This window comes from Contarinia nasturtii, unplaced genomic scaffold (genome assembly GCF_009176525.2).
Source record: "Contarinia nasturtii isolate CC-2019 unplaced genomic scaffold, AAFC_CNas_1.1 Cnas_scaffold_493, whole genome shotgun sequence".
Taxonomy (NCBI): domain Eukaryota; kingdom Metazoa; phylum Arthropoda; class Insecta; order Diptera; family Cecidomyiidae; genus Contarinia; species Contarinia nasturtii.
The window spans coordinates 341,162-362,158 of NW_022197846.1; the positions used below are offsets into that span (position 1 = coordinate 341,162).

At 33.6% G+C, this 20,997-nt stretch overlaps 8 protein-coding genes across 14 annotated transcripts; 3 read left to right on the forward strand and 5 right to left on the reverse strand.

Annotated features, from left to right (window-relative positions):
- Positions 1–17: 17 nt before the first annotated feature.
- LOC116339021 (prostatic acid phosphatase-like) lies at positions 18–5,415 on the reverse strand. Of its 4 annotated transcripts, none has more exons than XM_031764625.1 (6): positions 5,254–5,415; positions 1,670–1,978; positions 1,251–1,349; positions 1,081–1,164; positions 845–1,003; positions 18–765 (listed from the first exon to the last, which is right to left on the reverse strand). In XM_031764625.1, exons 2-6 carry the CDS (start codon positions 1,832–1,834, stop codon positions 58–60), a joined length of 1,215 nt encoding a protein of 404 aa, XP_031620485.1. In that variant the 5' UTR covers positions 1,835–1,978; positions 5,254–5,415; the 3' UTR covers positions 18–57. The 4 variants fall into 4 exon arrangements, with proteins under 4 accessions (XP_031620485.1, XP_031620486.1, XP_031620484.1 ...); XM_031764626.1 differs by lacking the exon at positions 5,254–5,415 and adding an exon at positions 4,872–4,963; XM_031764624.1 differs by lacking the exon at positions 5,254–5,415 and adding an exon at positions 3,461–3,553.
- A 748-nt stretch (positions 5,416–6,163) lies between these two features.
- LOC116339026 (yrdC domain-containing protein, mitochondrial) lies at positions 6,164–7,023 on the reverse strand. The gene has a single exon (XM_031764632.1). The coding sequence runs from the start codon at positions 7,008–7,010 to the stop codon at positions 6,231–6,233; it is 780 nt and encodes a 259-aa protein (XP_031620492.1). The 5' UTR covers positions 7,011–7,023; the 3' UTR covers positions 6,164–6,230.
- Positions 7,010–7,695, reverse strand: LOC116339036 (DNA-directed RNA polymerase III subunit RPC10). The gene is made up of 2 exons (XM_031764645.1): positions 7,315–7,695; positions 7,010–7,252 (listed from the first exon to the last, which is right to left on the reverse strand). The coding sequence occupies exons 1-2, from the start codon at positions 7,453–7,455 to the stop codon at positions 7,067–7,069; spliced, it is 327 nt and encodes a 108-aa protein (XP_031620505.1). The 5' UTR covers positions 7,456–7,695; the 3' UTR covers positions 7,010–7,066.
- A 268-nt stretch (positions 7,696–7,963) lies between these two features.
- On the reverse strand, positions 7,964–10,008 carry LOC116339024 (methyltransferase-like protein 9). 2 transcript variants are annotated; one of them, XM_031764630.1, is made up of 7 exons: positions 9,686–10,008; positions 9,427–9,530; positions 9,243–9,369; positions 8,972–9,162; positions 8,757–8,875; positions 8,518–8,656; positions 7,964–8,407 (listed from the first exon to the last, which is right to left on the reverse strand). In XM_031764630.1, the coding sequence occupies exons 3-7, from the start codon at positions 9,330–9,332 to the stop codon at positions 8,020–8,022; spliced, it is 927 nt and encodes a 308-aa protein (XP_031620490.1). In that variant the 5' UTR covers positions 9,333–9,369; positions 9,427–9,530; positions 9,686–10,008; the 3' UTR covers positions 7,964–8,019. The 2 variants fall into 2 exon arrangements, with proteins under 2 accessions (XP_031620490.1, XP_031620489.1); XM_031764629.1 differs by having other exon boundaries at positions 9,243–9,530; positions 9,686–10,007.
- Positions 10,009–10,089: 81 nt separating this feature from the next.
- On the forward strand, positions 10,090–13,368 carry LOC116339013 (ATP-dependent zinc metalloprotease YME1L). Of its 2 annotated transcripts, none has more exons than XM_031764611.1 (8): positions 10,090–10,330; positions 10,522–11,068; positions 11,148–11,341; positions 11,422–11,501; positions 11,593–11,654; positions 11,718–11,843; positions 11,940–12,958; positions 13,034–13,368. In XM_031764611.1, exons 1-8 carry the CDS (start codon positions 10,304–10,306, stop codon positions 13,214–13,216), a joined length of 2,238 nt encoding a protein of 745 aa, XP_031620471.1. In that variant the 5' UTR covers positions 10,090–10,303; the 3' UTR covers positions 13,217–13,368. The 2 variants fall into 2 exon arrangements, with proteins under 2 accessions (XP_031620471.1, XP_031620472.1); XM_031764612.1 differs by having other exon boundaries at positions 11,596–11,654.
- Positions 13,343–14,499, reverse strand: LOC116339030 (E3 SUMO-protein ligase NSE2-like). Its single transcript, XM_031764635.1, has 4 exons — positions 14,287–14,499; positions 14,092–14,219; positions 13,724–14,025; positions 13,343–13,652 (listed from the first exon to the last, which is right to left on the reverse strand). Exons 1-4 carry the CDS (start codon positions 14,366–14,368, stop codon positions 13,538–13,540), a joined length of 627 nt encoding a protein of 208 aa, XP_031620495.1. The 5' UTR covers positions 14,369–14,499; the 3' UTR covers positions 13,343–13,537.
- Positions 14,500–14,574: 75 nt separating this feature from the next.
- LOC116339028 (charged multivesicular body protein 2b) lies at positions 14,575–15,822 on the forward strand. The gene is made up of 5 exons (XM_031764634.1): positions 14,575–14,777; positions 14,909–15,000; positions 15,103–15,303; positions 15,378–15,474; positions 15,537–15,822. Exons 1-5 carry the CDS (start codon positions 14,732–14,734, stop codon positions 15,743–15,745), a joined length of 645 nt encoding a protein of 214 aa, XP_031620494.1. The 5' UTR covers positions 14,575–14,731; the 3' UTR covers positions 15,746–15,822.
- Positions 15,823–16,138: 316 nt separating this feature from the next.
- On the forward strand, positions 16,139–20,990 carry LOC116339020 (flotillin-1). 2 transcript variants are annotated; one of them, XM_031764622.1, is made up of 11 exons: positions 16,139–16,437; positions 16,665–16,700; positions 17,653–17,728; positions 17,821–17,893; positions 18,018–18,299; positions 19,035–19,043; positions 19,823–20,164; positions 20,232–20,360; positions 20,438–20,581; positions 20,650–20,800; positions 20,914–20,990. In XM_031764622.1, exons 1-11 carry the CDS (start codon positions 16,422–16,424, stop codon positions 20,955–20,957), a joined length of 1,302 nt encoding a protein of 433 aa, XP_031620482.1. In that variant the 5' UTR covers positions 16,139–16,421; the 3' UTR covers positions 20,958–20,990. The 2 variants fall into 2 exon arrangements, with proteins under 2 accessions (XP_031620482.1, XP_031620483.1); XM_031764623.1 differs by lacking the exon at positions 19,035–19,043 and having other exon boundaries at positions 16,140–16,437.
- The last annotated feature ends 7 nt before the right edge of the window (positions 20,991–20,997 follow it).

The window sequence follows — 20,997 nt, forward strand, 5'->3', positions numbered from 1 at the left end:
AAAAAAATTCAAATTTATTCATTTGAAATCCTTTATTTTTTACATAGTAGAATATTATTATGGTCCGGATGGCGGAGGCGTGACAAAATCTTTATTTCTTGGCACACACGCTGCAGCACGATCTTTCGGAATGACTTTTTCACCAAGTTCAATAAATGTTGAAAGTGGACAAAAGTGTTGACATCCTGGAATGATTAATGGTATTGCGCCACTTGTGGCACTTTTTCGTAAATACATCTGAACACCAACTTCACCGGATTTCTTATCGCGTACCAATTCAAATATGGCCATAATACCATAGACTGGAAATTGTTTTTCCCACACATTAAAACCCGATAAAACATTCACCACTGACGAATCGTGACCGGTGTATAGTGAAATTTTTAAATCTTTTGGTTTCAATGTACCATCTTGTTTATGTTGAAATTCATTGATCAACTTTTGTATAAATGGTCCAGCTTTCAATTGTTTCAATTCATTGGTGTAAATGTTATAAATGTAACTCAAATCGGTAATATTTTCCAGTTTATCTGGGTAATAGTCTTGTGTCCATTTCGGTAAAGACAAACCATATTCGTGTTCGGCACGAAGTGTACTATATAATGATTGAACATCATCTGGTGTTTTGATTGCCATACCGGTGTATTTTGTAAGCTCTTCGAACAGGTTTGCATTTTCATCGAGCACCTTTTTAACATCGTCTGACGCTAAAACTTCTTCAACGGCTTCATAATATCGGGGGCACGGTGTTCGAACTAGTAATAGCTATTTATATAATTGTGAATTATATATATTTCATCTGAAAAATGTGTCTCATATCAACGTTAAAGGTGTGATAACCTACCGTATCTTGTTCGAGTGGTTCGGAAAAAATGGGAATTGGTTGCCAATTTAGTCGTCGATTCCATTCCATTGCCGTTCCTTGTGGAGGAAATAAAGCAGCCAAGATGACTTGTAATGACATTTGGGCACGTGTAACGCCTGTTGATTGAGCCCAAACTGCCTACAAAATTAATTCGGTTTTCGTGGAAGAGAATTATTTTAAAACATTATTGAGCATACACTGAATTTCATTCATACATCAGGTTGATATGTTGATCCGAGAAAGTTGCCATACCGTGAACGTAACCATTGACCCGTCTCATAAAGATCTTGTTTACCTTTCTACAAAATAGATTTTTGAATCAATTCTATTTCAAAATGTTGTGCACAAAGTATTTATTTCTTCCGGCCGTTTCTTCATTGCTTACGTTTGTTATGTGTCCCCAACCGAATGGTGCAAATGTTTCATTAATATGTGGATCTTTCGGGTATGTATCGGCGGGTGTACGGGGACCATGTCTCATCAACTGCGAATTTAAATAAAAAAAAATTCGTTGAACATTTGAATACTTTTTGTATAAATTGCCACGAATAATAAATCTTCCCACGATTACCCAAGTAGTGTATGTACTGAATAATTTTTCAAAGCATTGTTTATTTGCAATTTTTTTCACATATTTTATCAAATAAAATTAGTCGAGACACTGCACTTATACAAAATGAAAACGCATACATGCGATGCAAAATTACAAAATAATAAACAAGAGATTAATTCGAACGAGTTGTTTTTATTTTATATTTCTGTTCTCTTTTTATTTGAAATTGAAGATTATACCAAAGAACATACCACATTAACCAAAAGAATTTCCTTTGTTTGATCGGCTTGTGATTGACGGTGTTGCTGTGGTGCCAAATCAACCGCACCAAATGCCAAAAATAAACAAAAACAGCCAACCAAAAGCATGATAATGCACGGCCAAATCGCTTGTCGCGTCGTACAGTAATGAGCCATTTCTTGATAAAAGCACTGTATTTATATTGGCTGACCGTTTAAGTTTGCAAGTTACTGATTAACTGTTCTTATTGCTTTTACTGTTGTGAATGTTGTTATTGTTGTTGTGGATGATGGTATTGTTTTTAATAGTTTGATGTATTCCTTCATCCAAATGGATATATATGCAATTTTTACGAAAAATGCAGATAAAAAATTGTGAATATAACATGTTTTGTACAAGCAAATAAATCGTGTGGAGTGCGTTTTTTTATTCTAAAAGCTAGAATCCAAAGATAGTGATAGCTTGATTTATCGCATTGAAATAATCAACAATGAACCGGTAATGAACTTGAACCGATATAATAATATTGAACAAATTTACGCTGTTTATTCTGAACTATATATATATTAGGGTGGGTCAATTTGTAGGGGGCCGAAAAAACCTTCAAGTCCACATCGCGAGCCAGCCAATTTTTCTATCAAGATATTTTCCAAAATACTCAAAAATCGACTTGGACATTGCATTAAAAATTCAAAAAAACATTATTTTTTCTCTTGCCAAATGTGTATGCGGGGGGGGGGGGGGGTTTTACCCCCGCCCCCCCCAAGGGGGGGAGAAAGTTGGAGGGCAGCTGACCCAAAAAAAATCTTTCAACATTCTGAACAACTTTTTAAAACATAATTTTTTGATCCTATGATAAAATCGACATCCACAAAAAAAAAAATTGGCAAAAAAGAAGAAAACGACCATTTTTGCCAGTTTTTGTATGGAAATCAATGGGAGGAAATGACACCAAGTTTTAAAATTGGCACGCTGTTTAGTTTCGATTTGAGTTGTTAAATTACCGTTGGCTCAAAGAGACTTGAAGTCTTCACATCCTTCCATTGATGGAAATCGTATCAAAACGTTATTTTATCGCAAAATAAATGTCAAAAATGGATTCCTCGACCCCAAGAACCCCCGCATACACATTTGGCTAGAGAAAAAATAATGTTTTTCTGAATTTTTAATGCAATGTCTAAGTCGATTCTTGAGTATTTTGGAAAATATCTTCAGAGAAAAATCCGCAGACTCGAAATTCATTTTAGACATATGGTTTCTTGGACAAAAATGCTTGTTAGGACCCATAGAATCAGAATCACGATGAGCACTTGATGCAAAAAAAATTGACCCACCCTATTATATATATTCAAGTCTCTACATCGTTATTATCCTGCGTATCTGTATCTATAATCAATCAGAGAAACAATTTTTTATGACTTTGAAAGCCTGAAAGGATATATATATATATATATATACAAAAGAGATTAAAATTCGCTATAATTTATGCGTCTTGATTCAAAATAATCATGTCTGGTAACATTTGAAAGATAAAAAAAACGGATTAGTCTGTCGGAATCGCATTTAAATTTTATATTTCATTTTGATGACGAAACTTTAAAGTTTTCTGTATAAAAAATGATTAATACGCGACTTTTTTGTGTATTCACAATGAGTAATTAGTTTTTGTGTTACACTACAACTGAGCGCTTGTGATGCACCTAATCATTTATCAAACAATTGAACAAAGTTAGCCGTTTTTTTTAAACATTCTTTTGTGTTTGAATGCACACACCAGACTTTCATAAAAAAAATATCCTTACCACTGATACCAAAAGTAATTCCTTTCCGTCAAGATCGTGTCGTTTGTCGAATATAATTTCGTTGTCATGGGTTAATAAATTGTTTTGGAAATACTTAAGAAACGTAAAATATAAGGCAAATGGAATTGTTATTGACAAAATGGCAATTGTGAATTCGTAGAGCATTTTTGTTGAAATAAAACGGTTTGTAGCGCAAATAAATGTTAACGAATTATCACATAAGTTTACTATCGTAATCGATTAACAACTGACTGAACATTGTGTTAAAACATGATTATCAGTCCATGAACTTCATTTCTGGCAATCGCGTTGTCAAAATATAAACTATAAACGAATATCTTGTTTCAATGTGAAGGCTACAAAACCAAAAACAAAATACAAATGAACAAATAAAAACGAGATACACTAAACACACGCTGATCTAATGTTTTCACAAAGAAGTGTGCAACACACCATAATAATTAAACATTTGCAATTTATTACATACATTTCATCGAATTTTTTAATCTATTTTTCTGGCATGTTTGTATTATAATTGAGACAATTTTTTTACAACAAAACTATTGTTTCGTCACAAATTTGTGATCGAATTGGGGAAGAAAGATGATTGTGTGAGCATGTGCTATCAATGAAAATTGCGTTGAATGTCGACGCTTATCAGTAAATTTGTGTGAAAAAATCGTCATAACACCTATCGTCACTTTTCAAAATGATTTTATTTTGACCGTTTTCGTTTTTCTTATTGTCGAGCAGACTTTGCGCTAAATTTAAACATTGAACATAATTACCAGACACCGTATATGACTTTAATCGTCACACTATCTATCACTGAACCATAAAATGTATTTCGATTTTATGAAGAATATTTGTCAAAACTGGGAAAAATTGATATGCCTTTGAGGTAATGTGCGATTTACCAAGGCACGCTTGACGATTACATGATCTCTATAACGATACTATTGATCTTATATTTGATTTCAAGCAGACTTAAGAAAATAGATAAACAGATAATAATTTGGTATATATAATTTGGTTAATCAGCATACAATTTGTTTACATTTGATGATTAAAAAAAAAACGATTCATTGTTGTTAATGATCTTACGATCGCGATAAAACAAGGAAAAGAATATACGTTTTGTGATAAATTTTTTCGTCTGCCTAGAAAGTACTTTGATAAAAAGTGTGTTCGACTAAATATCTTTTCAAGAAATTATCCGAAAACGTTTGAGTACACTAACGTTCAAAAGTTTGGAATCATTCAATTTTAATTTTTTTGAAAACGAAAACTTAATTTTATAAACGCCAAGATAGTCGGGAATCAAAACCATTGAAGTTTTCCGCAAATTTGCGATGATTCCAAATGACATTTTGAAAGGCAGTTGAATTCAAATTCTTTAAAGTTGTCTCACTTTTTATAACCATGTAAATTGGCAAAAACGAACAAATCTACTCTGTTATTTAAAATGTGAAATTTAAAGAATGAAACACGTTTATCACATTTTCGTTTTACACACTTCTCCATCGTACCAATAACGTATGAAACTAATTGACACCGTCTGCTTTTTTTGCATATCAACTCTAATCTTTAGTCAATTGTTATAGTAGATATCTAAAATCGTACTAAACATCAAGTCACCGCAATTGTATTTCATTTGATTTGATTTTAAAAAAGTGATTGCATTGCAAAAACTGCATTAAAAAAAAAAAAATCTGTGTTAAAATGAATCATGATTACAATGAATATGATAATCTAAATTGAAATCACGTGCAAATTGAATTAATTTGACTGACTTGAAATAAATATCAAATCCGTTAAAAGGTCGTCGCGTTGATTGCTAACATTGCATTTTTGTCTGTTTTTTTTTTCTTTCTTCTTTTGGAAATCTGAAATGTGAATTACTATTATATATTTGCCGCTTTTCGGAATCTCATCGATTAGAGGTTAATCCACAAGAAAGGCATAAATAAAACTAAGCTGAAAAATTCGTTGTCATTTGAATTTATTCCAATAATAATTTGCATACATATTTTTAAGCAGCCCACGAAATGTTCGTGCAAATGATCGTGCAACTATACAATGAAAACTAAAAAGCCCGAACTCTCGATATATTCATTGCGTATTTGTCGTCGTAAAGCTCTGAATTGATAAAATGAGTGACATAAAAACGATCTAGCCTTCCGACATGTGTTTGTTGTGTATCATCAGCGTCGGTGTTGACATAATAACACAAAATACTTAAAAACAATACTATGACAGAGTATGTACGCAATATTCAGTCATTATTTAATTACAAATTTAAAAGAGATTCAAATTTGATGAAATCTTGACAATGAAATCAAAACAGTAATATTTATCAATATTACATATACTTAAAACACACTTTAAATAGCATGTATATCATTACAATTCATTCGATTCTTTTTATCGAAAATGTCCATTTTGAACGAGAAGCAGATACGTTTTTGGCATTGGCATGAAGTTTTATTGCATTTTTATTCTCAGATTGCCACAATTATTCGAGGTTCTTATCAATCTTTATTGCGAGAGACCAAACCGAACAAATTGAGGTCACCTCCAATAATTTTTGGTTGAACTAGTTTGATTTTTGAATCTAGTTCACGTCCAGAAGGAAGATGTAAATTACATTGCGACATTCATACAAGTAAACAACGCTAAATTCAATGAAATGTAAAGTAAAAATGTGCTGAATGCAAAATAACTATTTTTATTGAATTGAATTAAAAAGTTTATATAATTAATTTTAATGCTAAACATTTTTTATGCCAAATTCGTTCATGGTTCGAACAGTGTGTTCCATGGCAATGCCGTTGCGAATGATTTGATAGCAACCAGGTATTGAGAGATCAACAACAGTCGATGCACACCGTTGCTTCATGTCGTTATCCTTGTCGCCTAAGTGTCCACCATCGAATACAACGCTCAGTTCTGGCCACAAATCATTAAATTCGTAAACATCTAAAGTACTACACGCTCCGCTTTTATTTGCACTGGTTAATGCAATCGGTTCAATAAATTTGGTTGAAATCTTTTGAATAAATTCCGAATCGGGAATGCGTAAACCGATTTTCTTAATGCCATTATTCAAAAATGGATTGTTTAAGTACTTTGATTTGTGGAGAATAATTGTAACGGCACCGGGAAGTAAACGGGATAGCAAATCATCGGACAAATGTGATGCTTCACTGTAATGTTTCAGTTGAGATATACTCGATACACAAACCGCAACTGGTTTCTCTTCGTCACGACCTTTTATCTCATATAATTTTTGTATTGCATGCGGATTATTTGCACTGCATGCCAAACCATAAACCGTATCGGTTGGTAATGCAATCACTTCGCCGTGATGCAAAAGATCGGCAGCTACTTCAACAGCATGACTATCGAAGCAATTCATAATTTTCATTGTACCCATTGGCTTGATACAATTCGAAAATTTGACGCTATTCATATTTATATCACTTAATTTTGAATTCATATTTTCTATTGGCAATAAATATCTATTCAAATTGTTAAAAAAACGTTTCATTTTGTTTATCAGGTTTTCTTAATCTGTCTCATAAAAACACAATACATTAAAATGCTTCAATCACGCCAATTATGTGAACACTGTGGATTACAGCATTTGTAAAATGTAGTCATTGGTTCGTCAGCCGACCGAGTTTGCATTTGCATGAAATAGGCACGATTATGATTGCAGGCTGGACAAACGGCATCAGTTGAATCAACGTTTTCCCATGCAGCCGATCCACCCATAACAGCATCCACCTCCTGTAATTAAACAAGAATATGAAATATGCCATTGAAAATTGCGAAAAAATCGAAATTGTTACCTTTAATTTTGGATAATTACGCGATTTAACTATTTGCGTTATGTTGCTGATATAGGGACATGTGCCACAAGAAAATCGTAAACAATTTGCACTTTCTTCGACCAATAATAAATTGCCACAGGTTGGACAAAATAACAACATATTTGTCAACGCTTCACATAAACAATTCTCGTCCAAAATGCATAACTTAATTTCCAAATTTCAAACGTATGCAATTATTTCACAATGTAACACTTAAATTACAAACAAATGGCAAAACATTGTGAAATGCGGCTAAATGTTAACACAACGTGTTTACTTAATGACATTTGATAATCATCCCAATTGATTCGATGTCAACGCCATCTCTTGCATATTTCGTTGTACTAATTTTTGCCTTGCTGACATTTTATTGTACTTGATTTATTTATTGAATTTAAAAATTCCAACGAAATCATGAGAGAAAAAGGATTCGATTTATGTTGAGTGTATTTGTTGGTTTTTTAAAATTAAAAACGTTTATTTTTGCATCGTCAAGCTTAGAGCATTTGATAAAAAGAATAATAATAATTTAAGTACAATGAAGTAAAAAGAAGTCTTTTGATGAAAATTTACAAGACCAGTAGACAATAGACTGCATAGTTGGTATAATAATTTATCTAGAAGAACGTGATTTGGAACGTTTTGTTTTTTTGTTTAGTTTATTTTTTGTGTGTTTGTGTATGATTATTTTTTAGATAAAACAACAACAACATCAACGAGCCAGTAGAATGATTGTCGTAAATCACCTTCACATAAATAAGGTGCTTTCGTCCAAGCTTCAATGCAAAAGCCCATGGTTTCCAATTGATCAAAAAAGCATTTGGCCTCCTGATCAAATGGCAATGAAATTGCTTCCAACCAATGTGGCAACAATGGTTTAATCGGTAAATGAGACGTATTTGTCTCAACATAATGACTGTATGGTAAAACAAGGGCAATCACAGCTCGTCCTTCTGGCGATAGTGCACGATGAATATCTCTTAAGATTTGATGTGGATCGGCACATCGATCTAGCACATTCAGGCAACATACTAAATCAATATTCTCCACTTCATCTAATTTATCAATCACACTGCAATAAAAATAATGCGAAAATATAATTAGAATTAATGTACAGAGAAGAGAATGTTGCCGCAAATGGCAATGGATTTAAAATGATATTTCGTGACTGAATGCACTTACATAAATTTCTTTTCCTGTAGACGTTCACGCATAGTCCAGCTATACTCAGTTGCAAACACTTTCAGGAAAATGTTATTTTTCATGTGCACAATTCCCTTGACTATGCGCATAGTAACTTCACCATCACCAGCACCAATGTCTGTTGTTCGATTGCATAAGGAAAATCAAGAGCAATGTTTAAATTGCATTCATTTCATTGAATATTTCATTGAAACGTTCAAATATGAATAAATAACTACCCAAAATGGAAATTTCATTATTTATGGCCGACAGCCGATTAACGTTAAATCCTCCAAACGTAAGGAGCCGCTTAAATTGTTCTTCTGATAAAATGAACATCGACCCACGACGAAGTAGGCTAAAAGTATGAAATACATTAAATCAAATGATTATATGCCTTTAATGCAACAATGTTTTTATGTCATTAAATATTCTAATTTTGGTGTTAATTTACCCATTAATCGATGTTTGTGTCATAAAAAAGCTGAGGAATGTTCGTGCAAACAAATGCCATAATTGCAACCAAAGATTGCTGGATAATTTTCTGGCTCGATTCAACCAGTGTAAAGTGGTCTCGTCCGGTTGTTCTAATGCCAAAAATTTCTTTTGAAAGCGTTCTGGTAGTCTGGTAGTAAGCGTGTACCACTGCAAAAAAACAACAACAAATGGTAATTAGGTCAAATCTAATGCGTGTCTAAATTATAAATGTGTGTTGGTATACTAACCAATCTCATGTCATATCCCTCCAGATATTGATCATTGTGAATTTTATCGTATAATGTACGTGCTAATGTGCCCCGTGGTCGATAGGTCATTTTTTGGGTGTAAAATATCCAAATATCTAATTGTCGTCTAATTTAGCGTTTTAAATGTGCTATTTTCAAATCTGTTTTATTTTTTTATTCGAACCTTGTGCTTCTTTGACGGAATCTGTTATCACAATCAACAATGACAATTTCGCTGAAAATGCTATCAGCTCATGTCCAGAAACTTAAATAAATATTGTCGATTCACTTTTGTTTTTCCCCATTTAGCCAAAGGCACAACAAAGTATCGAATTCAATTGGTGAAGAAAAAAAATCAAAAAAAAAAAAAAAAAAAATACACACTTTCAATGTATTGGCGATGTAAATTTTTGATTTTTAACTTTGGCTGTGAGAAATGTTACCATTTTTAACTATATTTTATTTAATCATTTTGATAGATTAAAATTTGTTGTAGTCGAAGAGAAGACGGAAAATCGAACTGGTCTGCCTGAAAATTAGACTGATTATGTCAAAATTCGAACACACTTTGGACACCGTTGCCACGGATGTCAACAAACACAATTGTCAAAATATAAAATATACAGCTGTGAACTGTCAACTAATTGAAGATTTTTATTAATTTCAAATAAAAAAAGTTGCTTATAGTTGATTAAGAGGTATTGAGTTTTTCGTGGAATCTTGCACAATAAAATACACACGACGATTGCAATGTGACAATAAAAATGTGAACTTCTTTATTTCATATCAACACAAAAGTCAAAACGTGCTTACGTGAATGATGTTATACGGCCAACTTCATTCGATTGATTCGATGAAGTCTAAATGCATGGCGATCGGCAGTAGTGGAACAGAGATAGAGCAAGAGTTATTCTGATACATTGCGCCATTAATAAATTATCAAGTCATCATTTATATTTTTTTTTTGGTGGTGAACGAAAGGTGGTTGAACATTTTTCGATAAAAATTTGATTTTTAATTGGGAAAAAGATTGAGTGAAAGAGGTTTCCAAACGTTTCAAAATGTTCTCACTTCAAGCATATAATCAAGTGAGTAGTTAAGCATGTGAAAATTTCAACAATTTACATCATCATTTCATCACATATAACCTATATCATGTACAATGATTATCAAAACATTCAAATGCCAGTTAAAATAAAACAAATGCTTCTTGAAATGAACTATTGCGTATTAGTCAAAAATATTTTCAATTCTCTTTTTATCATTATTTTGTTGATAGCAAATTCTATTTCATTTGAGTCAAATCACACCGAGGCGACATACAATTCGAATAAAGGAGTCGAAGCCGGAGAGGAAAACCAATCAAATCAATCAAAATGAGTTCGAACAATTGTGTCAACAGAGTTTATGTGAAGCGGTTAGAAATTTTCAAGCATCGCCGAATACAAAAATATTAGAGCTACCGATTTCCGTGATCATGAAACAAAAACCATTGGCATTGAAACATACAACACAAACCAAAAGTGCAATAAAAAATTTGACGAATTTTGAAAATACCCTACGAATGAGTTATGTGTCAAAGAATTCGTTTCGAGAGAATAAATCTGAACCGATACACGATGTCACAACAGAATCTCTTGCTCAAGCAAGAACCACAACAACCAGTCTCACCAATAATTTTTTACTAGCTTCAAATCTAATGCATCATCTTAGCCAACCGATATCCAACAGAACAATGCAAATTCGTGGCTTTAAGACACAACGAAATATCGAATCACAACTTAAACGAAATCCAACATTTTTAACTCGAATCCAGAAAAGTTTTGGTATGAATAGTTAATGTATTTTTCATTGGAATATGGTTTTAATTGATTGGTGTCTTTTTTTTTCATTTTGTGATTTCAGATCCGTTGTCAAAAGTCGATATCGGAAATACATCACCAAAACAACGTGAAGTTTTAACAAAAATATTAGCAGCAACCGATAACGATGCAACATCTGGTGACAATCAAAAGCAACGTATTAAATTGGCATTTGCAGAGGGCTACTTAGCGGCAAACACTGAAGATAAATTAGGCATTGCTTCAAAACTCGTTAAGGTAAAACGATTTGGACTTTTAGAAAATCAATTAAACATGTTGATCGGAACTGATCGCAAGCGACTTTGTTTTTTGCCCAGATTACCTCACAAATAATCTCATTGGGACTGTTCATAGCAATTTTATACCTTTTATTCTCGGCACAAGGCTCCATATTCAGGTAGATTTATAAAGATGAATATTTACTTTTAAAATGTGAATGCTTTGAATAAGTATGTAATTGGAATCATAATTTATTTTGATCGATTTAGTAGAATGCAGCTTGGCCCACAAATCGAAGTCGATCCAGAGGAAATCAGTGTAAAATTCTCAGGTATATATTAAATATATAGAAATAACTTTGAATCTCTATTTAAAAGTAATTTTTAATTCTCAGATGTGAAGGGTTGTGATGAGGCGAAACAAGAGTTACATGAAATTGTAGAATTTTTGAAAAATCCGTCCAAATTTTCTCAACTTGGCGGTAAATTACCGAAAGGAGTTTTACTGGTCGGTCCTCCAGGTAAAAATAAACGAGAAACAAAGAGAAAGATTCAACATTTTTCAGCTTCACACTTAGTTTAAATTCTCCTCAAAAATTTAATTTTTTTCTGAAAAGGAACTGGCAAAACATTGTTGGCACGTGCTGTAGCCGGTGAAGCTGGAGTTCCATTCTTTCATGCAGCTGGTTCCGAGTTCGATGAAATGTTTGTGGGACAAGGTGCCCGACGTATTCGTGATTTATTCAAAGCGGCCAAAGATCGTGCACCATGCGTAATTTTCGTCGATGAAATTGATTCGGTTGGTGGAAAAAGAACAAATTCCGTTGTACATCCGTATGCCAATCAAACAATCAATCAATTGCTTTCGGAAATGGATGGATTCCATCAAAATGAAGGTGTTATCGTTTTGGGTGCTACAAATCGACGTAATGATCTAGATAAGGCATTGCTACGACCTGGTCGTTTTGACGTTGAGGTATCTGTACCGGTTCCAGATTTCGTGGGACGACAACAAATCATTGCACTCTATCTGAAAAAGGTCTTACACAGAGACGTTGACATTGATCAATTGGCACGTGGCACAACTGGTTTTACGGGAGCAGATCTTGAGAATATGATTAATCAGGCAGCGTTGCGTGCCGCAATTGATGGTGCCGATGTGGTTACGATGAAACATTTTGAAAATGCACGTGACAAAATAATCATGGGACCAGAACGAAAATCACGATTGCCTGATGAAGAAGCCAACGAAATTACCGCTTATCATGAAGCTGGTCATGCGATAGTTGGCTATTATACAAAAGACGCTAGTTCATTGCATAAAGTTACGATTATTCCGCGTGGTCAATCACTTGGTCATACCGCATATTTGCCTAAAAAAGAACATTATCACGTCACGAAATCGCAATTGCTTGCAATGATGGACACAATGATGGGTGGACGTGCTGCAGAGGAGCTAATTTTTGGATCGGAAAAAGTTACGGCCGGCGCTGGTGATGATCTGAAACGGGCTACAAAAATTGCCCACAATATGGTTAAAGATTTGGGAATGTCAGACAAATTTGGACTTCGAACGATTAAAGATCCAGAACCGTATGTCGAATCAGAACTTTTAGGTCCTAATACAACCGAATTGGTAATTATTTGATGAAATTTCGTTTCGTCTGCAACATATGATATTCAATTTAATGTGTTCAATACTTTTTTACAGATCGATGCTGAAATTAAACGTATCATGACCGAAAGCTATGAACGGGCGAAATCAATTCTGAAAACTCACGCAAAAGAACACAAAGCGCTCGCCGAAGCACTTCTCAAATATGAAACACTCGATGCCGAAGACATAAAATCAATTTTGACTGGTGCCAAAAAGGCGACCGATAGCAGTAACTAATTCTTTTCAATCGTCAATGCATAAAATGCAATTCACTTAGCGATATCAATCGAACATATAAATATAATTCTAGTTTTATAGAAGAAAATGCAAAAAAATCAGAATAAAAAAAATACCAAGCCAATGTTTCACTTCATTATTTATTAATTTAACTTCTACTTAATTAGTGTTTATTCTAAATAAAGTAATTTATATATATGTTGAAACTTTGCCATTGCTTTTTCATGGAATTTTCTACTAATTTCTGCGACGTCCAATTTTTTTGTGTGTCGCTATCATTGACGTTTAAGGTTGTTGGTTATAAAGATGAATACTGCAGTTCTAACGTTGACTTTGAGATTTACGTTGTTTCGCCAAACGGGTCGCAAGTTCGTCATCTTCAATCAAATCATCCAATTGGACGTATCTTTTACTGGCACAACCAACGATCGGACAACTGTAATTATAGAATAAAAAAGATCGAATTGAAATTGATTTCAGAACTTTTGGTGCTCTTCCAATTCTTACCGAAAACGTGAATTCCGTTGAATGGACTGTTGAACACTAATCAATCCGTAGATATGATTGCAGTGTCTATTTCGAACCGGACGTTCTAGTTTTTCCTTGGTGATGGGATCGATATCGGGAATTAGTTGTTCGGTCTGAGCTTTATCATCATCGAGAGATATATTGACGCTTTGTGAAAATTGCGAAACATCGGCTCTATCAACATCAACCATTCGCTGTGCCTTTTTCACGAAATCGGTGTAACGTTTCGAGTTTTGTGGCTTGAATTTTGGATGCGATTCATTTCGATGTTCTTCTAAAACCTACATACAATATTACGAATTGTTAAATCTTAAACCAAAATACAACAAGCTGAAACATGTACAAACCTGATCAAATGTTTCAACTGTTGCTTGTTTGGCCGCTTCTTTGACAATATCATGACCAAGTATAAAACCGTGTTCGAGTTTGCACACCGATTTGGCCATTTCCTTGTACTTTTCAACGTCGGCGTCCTCTGAAAAGATTTTACGGTTAATTTTTTTCTTCTTTTTTGTTTATGAAAACTAGCTGTATATACGAACCGGTGTCACCATATTTCAAAGCAAGTCCCATTGTCTTGTGCAAACTTGCAAGGATATTATCACCGTATGCTATGCCACTCATTTTGGATCGTGCTATTCAAATTCTCGATCAAATAAAGAAAATAATTATTGTACACAGTAAACTGGAAATTATTGCAGTTCTAACGTTTCGTGATGTCTCTCGCGCCAAAACGAATTGTGAAGTGACATAAAATTAACTAATTTTCGTAGCTGTCAAATTTGACAGTTGTATATATCAAAACAAATACCTATAAATAACAACGAACACAGTATATAAAAATTCAAAGACAAACATAGTCAACAATACAATCGGAAACCTATCACAAAAGTTTTTTTTGCTACATTTTTTCTAAAATCTAGAAGAAAAAATCCAAACGTTTCTATTTAATAAAGAAATTCATTCGGCATAAGATTTTTCATCAAAATGGATTTCTTTAACGATATATTTGGTAAAAAGCCAACTCTCAAAGGTAAGCTGTAATTAAAACATCGTTTGTCTGGAATTTTACGTTGTTTTCAAGTCGTCATACAGTGTAATGAGTCACCATTTCATGGCAAACCGAGTGATTTGTTTGAAATAAGATTGTGGTATACTTTTCAGAGCAACAACGAGAAAATGATCGAGCACTGAGAAAGGCGGGTCGTGATATTGAACGTGAACGAAGAAAATTAGAAGATGAAGAAAAGAAAATTGTAAATATTTACCATTTAAAATCATTTCGCAATTTCAATGCCGTTGTGAACTAATCACTTCTTTTTACAACAATTTAATTAAATAAAAAAAAAAAACAAAAGGAAGCCGAGATAAAGAAAAGTGCAAAAGAGGGAAACAAAGAAGCATGCACCCTCTTGGCGAAACAATTGATTCAGTTGCGAAAACAAAAAAATCGCACATATTCGGCAAATAGTAAAATTTCCAGCGTTGGCTTCCAAAATAAAGCGATGGGAGCCAATATAGCAATATCGGGCGCGATGGGAACTACATCCAAAACAATGGTAACATATTGAACATTCCATACAACATTTGAATTCACTTAACTTTTTTTTGGCCACGTCAATTTTGTTTCTAGGCGGAGATGAATAAGATAATGCGCCCGGAAAAGATTGGCGCCGATATGAGGGCATTCCAACAGGCAAACATGAAGATGGAAATGACCGACGAAATGAGTATGTTTAAATATTACCGATCCACATTCGGAAAGATATCAATTTTATTGACTTTATTTTAGTAAACGACACATTGGATGATATGTTAGAGGAATCTGGCGATGAAGAAGAAACAAATGGCATTGTTAATAAGGTACTCGATGAGATCGGAATTGAAATTAGCGGAAAAATGCATGATGCTCCAAATGCAGTCAAAGACAGTCTTGGTAATTCGTCCAAACTTACCGAAAAAGACATTGAGGCACAGCTAGCTAAACTACGATCTACATGAATTTTTGTAAAAATAAATGTATATCACATGAAATTTTGAGTATTTTCTAAAAGAAATTATATTTTAAGAACAGGTATTTAAGAAAATAAAATGACAAAAAAATATTGTTTATTATTTTCATTTCCTACAAAAAAAAAATCGAAATCGGCAAATGTGCCAGTCTTTGTATTTGAGCAGCGTTATCAATCATCAAAAATTCGGTTTATTTTTCGTTTTTTTTTATTTTGAATTGAAAATGTGAAGGATCATTCAACAAAATAGACCATGCTTAATATGTATAAACGTCATTTCTGTCATGCGTAGTAGGGTCGAATGCGAATGTATTGGTGGAATATATTTATAGATGTATTTGTGAATCATTCACATATGTATGCAAAGAACTATCATTGAGATATTATTACCAGTAGCTTGTCGAAGTGAACATCGTGAACATCGTGAACATCAGACTATTCTCGGCGCCGAATTGTGTTCTGTGTGTGTCTAAAGTAGAATATGTGTTTATAAAGTGCAATAAAAACATCAGAATTTACAAAAATAAAATTTTAATTCAAATTTTAAACGAAAGGGCAAGAGATCTGAATAAAAAGGCGATTTTTTTGGAAAAATTATTCGAATCGAAACGAGTTTAATAAAATCTACAATCACGAGTTCCAAACGTAGACAAAAATCGAAAGAAATGACTTGGGGTTTCGGTATGTATTCGATGCTGTATTTATCGTTCGGTGCTCTATGGATGTGGCGGCTTTTGAAATACATTATACGCTCGCGTTCAATTGGTAGAACTAAAAAATCGTATGATGTCATATCACCGACCAAATCTGTTTGCATTTGTATTATTAATTTGCCGTCAAATTTTTGGCACACTTTGAAAACTGTGTCGTTAATTTAATCTAATCGTGATTTATTTCAAATTTTGCAGTAACTTGTGGTCCAAATGAGGCGCTCGTCGTTTCAGGTAAGTGTACATTATAATACAAAACAATTTAAACATTTCAATGAAGCTATTTCTGTTATTGTTTGCAATATTCTGCGAAAGAGCGAAAAAGAGGGGTTACGATATCGATTTTTTTTTCTACTGTCGCCAGTATGCGTGCGTTTGTATGTCTGTGTGTTTTCGATTACCGTGTATGGTTCAGCGGTTAAAGAGACAGCGGCAGGATAATAATAATAATGGATGTTGATGTTATTCTAGATTTTATGATATGAAACATGAACTACGCTATCACTAATATTATGTGAGGGTGAGGGTGTCTGTATGAGTATTAGAACACAAAGTTAAACAATGCGTACAGATTTTGCCCAAGTCTCACTTCTATTTTTATTTTCGAAATTTAAAATCGTTGTTTCTGAGGCAAATACCGCGCGCATCAAGTAAATAGAAATATATAATCATTATTACGCACTGAATAAGCATAGACACGAATTAAATAAAAAGAAAGAAATATTGTGGTCAATAATCAACTGGTCGTCCACAATATGTGCGGTGCTTCTTGAATGATTTTATGTCCTGAATGAAAAAAATTAATTATTACTTCTCATAGAAATCATGAAGGCAATACATATACATTAATTTTTTGTATATGTAATGATTCACATCGTACTTATCACACGAATTAATTGCCAACGACATGAAATTGAGAACATGTTTTTTCATGACTATGAGATCATCAAGTGGCGAACACAATATAGTAACTATATTGATTTTGATTGAATTGGCTCCATGGAAATGGCATGCCAAATTATTTCTAAATTTAGCTTAGCTTAATTTGATTGAATTGACTTTACTGTACCCTTCTCTTCCTCTCATTTTTCATTTTCTATCTCTCCGCAGAATGTGACTTGATTAAATATTCTTTTTTTTTTAATTTTTGCATATAAGGTTTAAAATGAAATAATTTCTCTTATAGGATGTTGTTATATGAAACCTTTGCTTGTTCCCGGAGGTCGTGCATTTGTCTGGCCATCCGTTCAACGAGTTCAACGGTATGAGAAAAAAACAGAAACCACAAATGAAAATTTAACAACAAGCTTACTGCAAATGAAATAAATCCCTTAAATTTCCTTCTGTTTCATAGAATTTCTTTGAACACAATGACACTTCAAGTGGAAAGTCCATGCGTGTACACGAGCCAAGGTGTGCCAATTAGCGTAAGTTAATACCAATAATGAAAACATAAAACATTAAAATGATTCTGTAGGAAATAGAATGGGTTTTTTGCATGCTCGCCTCTTTTCTATTAAAAAATGAAATGCTAATTCGTTTAACCTACAGGTCACTGGTATTGCCCAAGTGAAAATTCAAGGTCAAAACGAAGATATGTTATTGACTGCATGCGAACAATTTTTGGGCAAAAATGAAAATGAAATTCAGCATATTGCATTGGTTACGCTGGAAGGTCATCAGCGCGCAATTATGGGTTCAATGACAGTCGAAGAAATTTACAAGGATCGCAAGAAGTTCAGCAAACAAGTGTTTGAAGTGGCATCATCCGATTTGGTTAACATGGGAATCACTGTTGTATCCTATACACTTAAAGATATCCGAGACGAAGAGGTGAGCATTTGCATTGAATTTTTCATATTATCCAAACATTTTGTTCGTTTAGTTCTTTACATTCACCCGAATAGAAATCATTTTAAAAATGCAAATTGGTCAATGCTCATCTATCCATTTTTGACCTTAACTTTCATGTAGATTTTAAATATATTACTTTTTCACTTTAACATATTTCCCTTTCTCTGCATTCAATCATATTTATTTACTCATTTTCAAAAAAAAAAACATTGGCAATTAATTGAAATAAATAGCAGCTTAAAAATTCGACTCAGAACAATGGAAGAAGAGACTGTATAATACAAATTGTATTGACGTCAGTAATTCAAAATGCCCGAACACACAGACAAGAATAGTTGTTGTTTTTTTTATTCTCAATAAAACATCTGGTTGACATATTAATTAACTAGAATCAAAATTTCAATCGACGAACAACACACCAAAAAAAACATCGATGACGATGACAAAAACAATTTTAATTGACAGTAAATTAGTAAAAAAAAATTACTCGCATCTGTATTTATAGAAAATTGCGTTTTTTTAAAACATATGTTTATTATTCTTTAGATAATTTCGTTATCGAGACAATACTGAATAGAATGGATTCACCACACGAATTCATTTAAATTGCTCATTCTCTCTCACAATTAGTTATTAATTTACTTGAACGAATTAGTCATGATTTTTGTATATTTCGATTTTTCTTTATATGATTTTTCTGCATCTCAATGAAAGGGCGCTAAGGTATGTTTTGGTTATATTACAATTTATCGACCATTTTTGATGTTTGTTTTTGTCTTCTTCGGTTATTTGAACGCTCTTATTCAATATATCTTCAGCGTATATATATATATATTCATATTCGAAATGGCATGCACAATACACAGACACACACACACACATTGGTAGATTAGTAGCGTTTGGTATTTAATCTATATTATATGTCAAAGTCCCGATATATCACATAGCGAAGCACCCTTTAGTATTACTAAGTGCGTGAAATTGAAAACCATCGACTGAAACGTTCAACAATATCAAGTGGAAACGGATCAATCAAGGCTATTTGAAATGCTTCATAGAGCAATGATCTTATTTTGTTGCTCTGATTGTATACTTTCAAAGGGAATCGTCAGAAGGAAGTAATCTAGACCCTTTGGACCCTCGTCAGAACTCATGACTTGCATTATCATCAGCATCGCCATTACAAAATCCAACCATTCGCCATTCAATATTTCCGTAGTAGTCAACAATTTGCCATGTTTAATGTCATTACTGTGGCGTGAAACATGCTTTCTGCTTTTTTAATTGCTATAAAATTTGTTTCGTTTTTATGTTGCCTCTTCGCTCATTAGTTTCATTAAACTCATTCATACACTCACATACACACAAAACAAAATCATTCATTTGTTCACCTCTGAAAACAATCACACAGCTTTCGATGAATTTTTTGATTCACTGTGTGTCTTCCAATCTCTGCGAATGCATAACTGATGGTAAAATATGTTTTATTTACATTTTAACAGGGATACTTGAAAAGTTTGGGTATGGCACGTACTGCTGAAGTAAAACGTGATGCTCGTATCGGCGAAGCCGAGGCTCGTTGTGATGCCCAGATCAAAGAGGCCATCGCTGAGGAACAACGTATGGCGGCTCGTTTTTTGAACGACACCGAAATTGCCAAGGCTCAACGTGACTTTGAGCTGAAGAAGGCTGCCTACGATGTTGAGGTGCAAACGAAAAAAGCTGAAGCTGAAATGGCTTACGAACTTCAAGCAGCCAAAACTAAGCAACGCATCAAGGAAGAACAAATGCAAATCAAAGTTGTTGAACGTACTCAAGAAATTGCCGTTCAAGATCAAGAAATGGTAATTGCGATGCCGTCCAAAATATCTCAGCTTCAATATTTCTGTATCTTTCTTTCATTCCATGTAGGTTCGGCGCGAACGTGAACTTGAGGCAACTGTTCATCGTCCAGCGGCTGCTGAAAAATATCGCTTGGAAAAAATTGCCGAAGCCAATAAAAACCGTGTCATTTTGGAGGCCGAAGCTGAAGCTGAATCGGTAAAAAAAGTGTACCATTTGAAATTCAAATGTTTAAAAAAAAACAAATTGTTAAAAATACTATAATTTACATTTAGATTCGAATTCGTGGAGAAGCCGAAGCATTTGCTATTTCAGCCAAAGCCAAAGCTGAAGCCGAACAAATGGCCAAAAAAGCCGAAGCATGGAGAGAATATCGTGAAGCAGCCATGGTTGACATGCTTTTGGATACTTTGCCCAAGGTTTGCTTCAATACATTCAAATGACCATCCATTCAAAATTAAAACGTTGGTTTTACTTTTATTCATAGGTCGCCGCTGAAGTTGCAGCTCCATTGTCACAGGCCAAGAAAATTACAATGGTATCAAGTGGCAGCGGTGAAGTTGGTGCAGCTAAATTGACCGGCGAAGTATTGCAAATCGTCAATAAAGTGCCAGAATTAGTGAAATCCATCACTGGAGGTAAGCATCGTTTTATAGTTATTCTTCTACAAATATGATAATAATGATCGTTATATCTATTGATTTTCAAATCCAATGCTAATCTTTAATTTTTTCGGCATTTTTTTTTTCAGTTGACATCTCACGGGTAGGTCTTTCAAATTCGAAGTACATTTAAGCTAGTGTAAATTCATTCGCGTAAATTACATTTAAAAAAA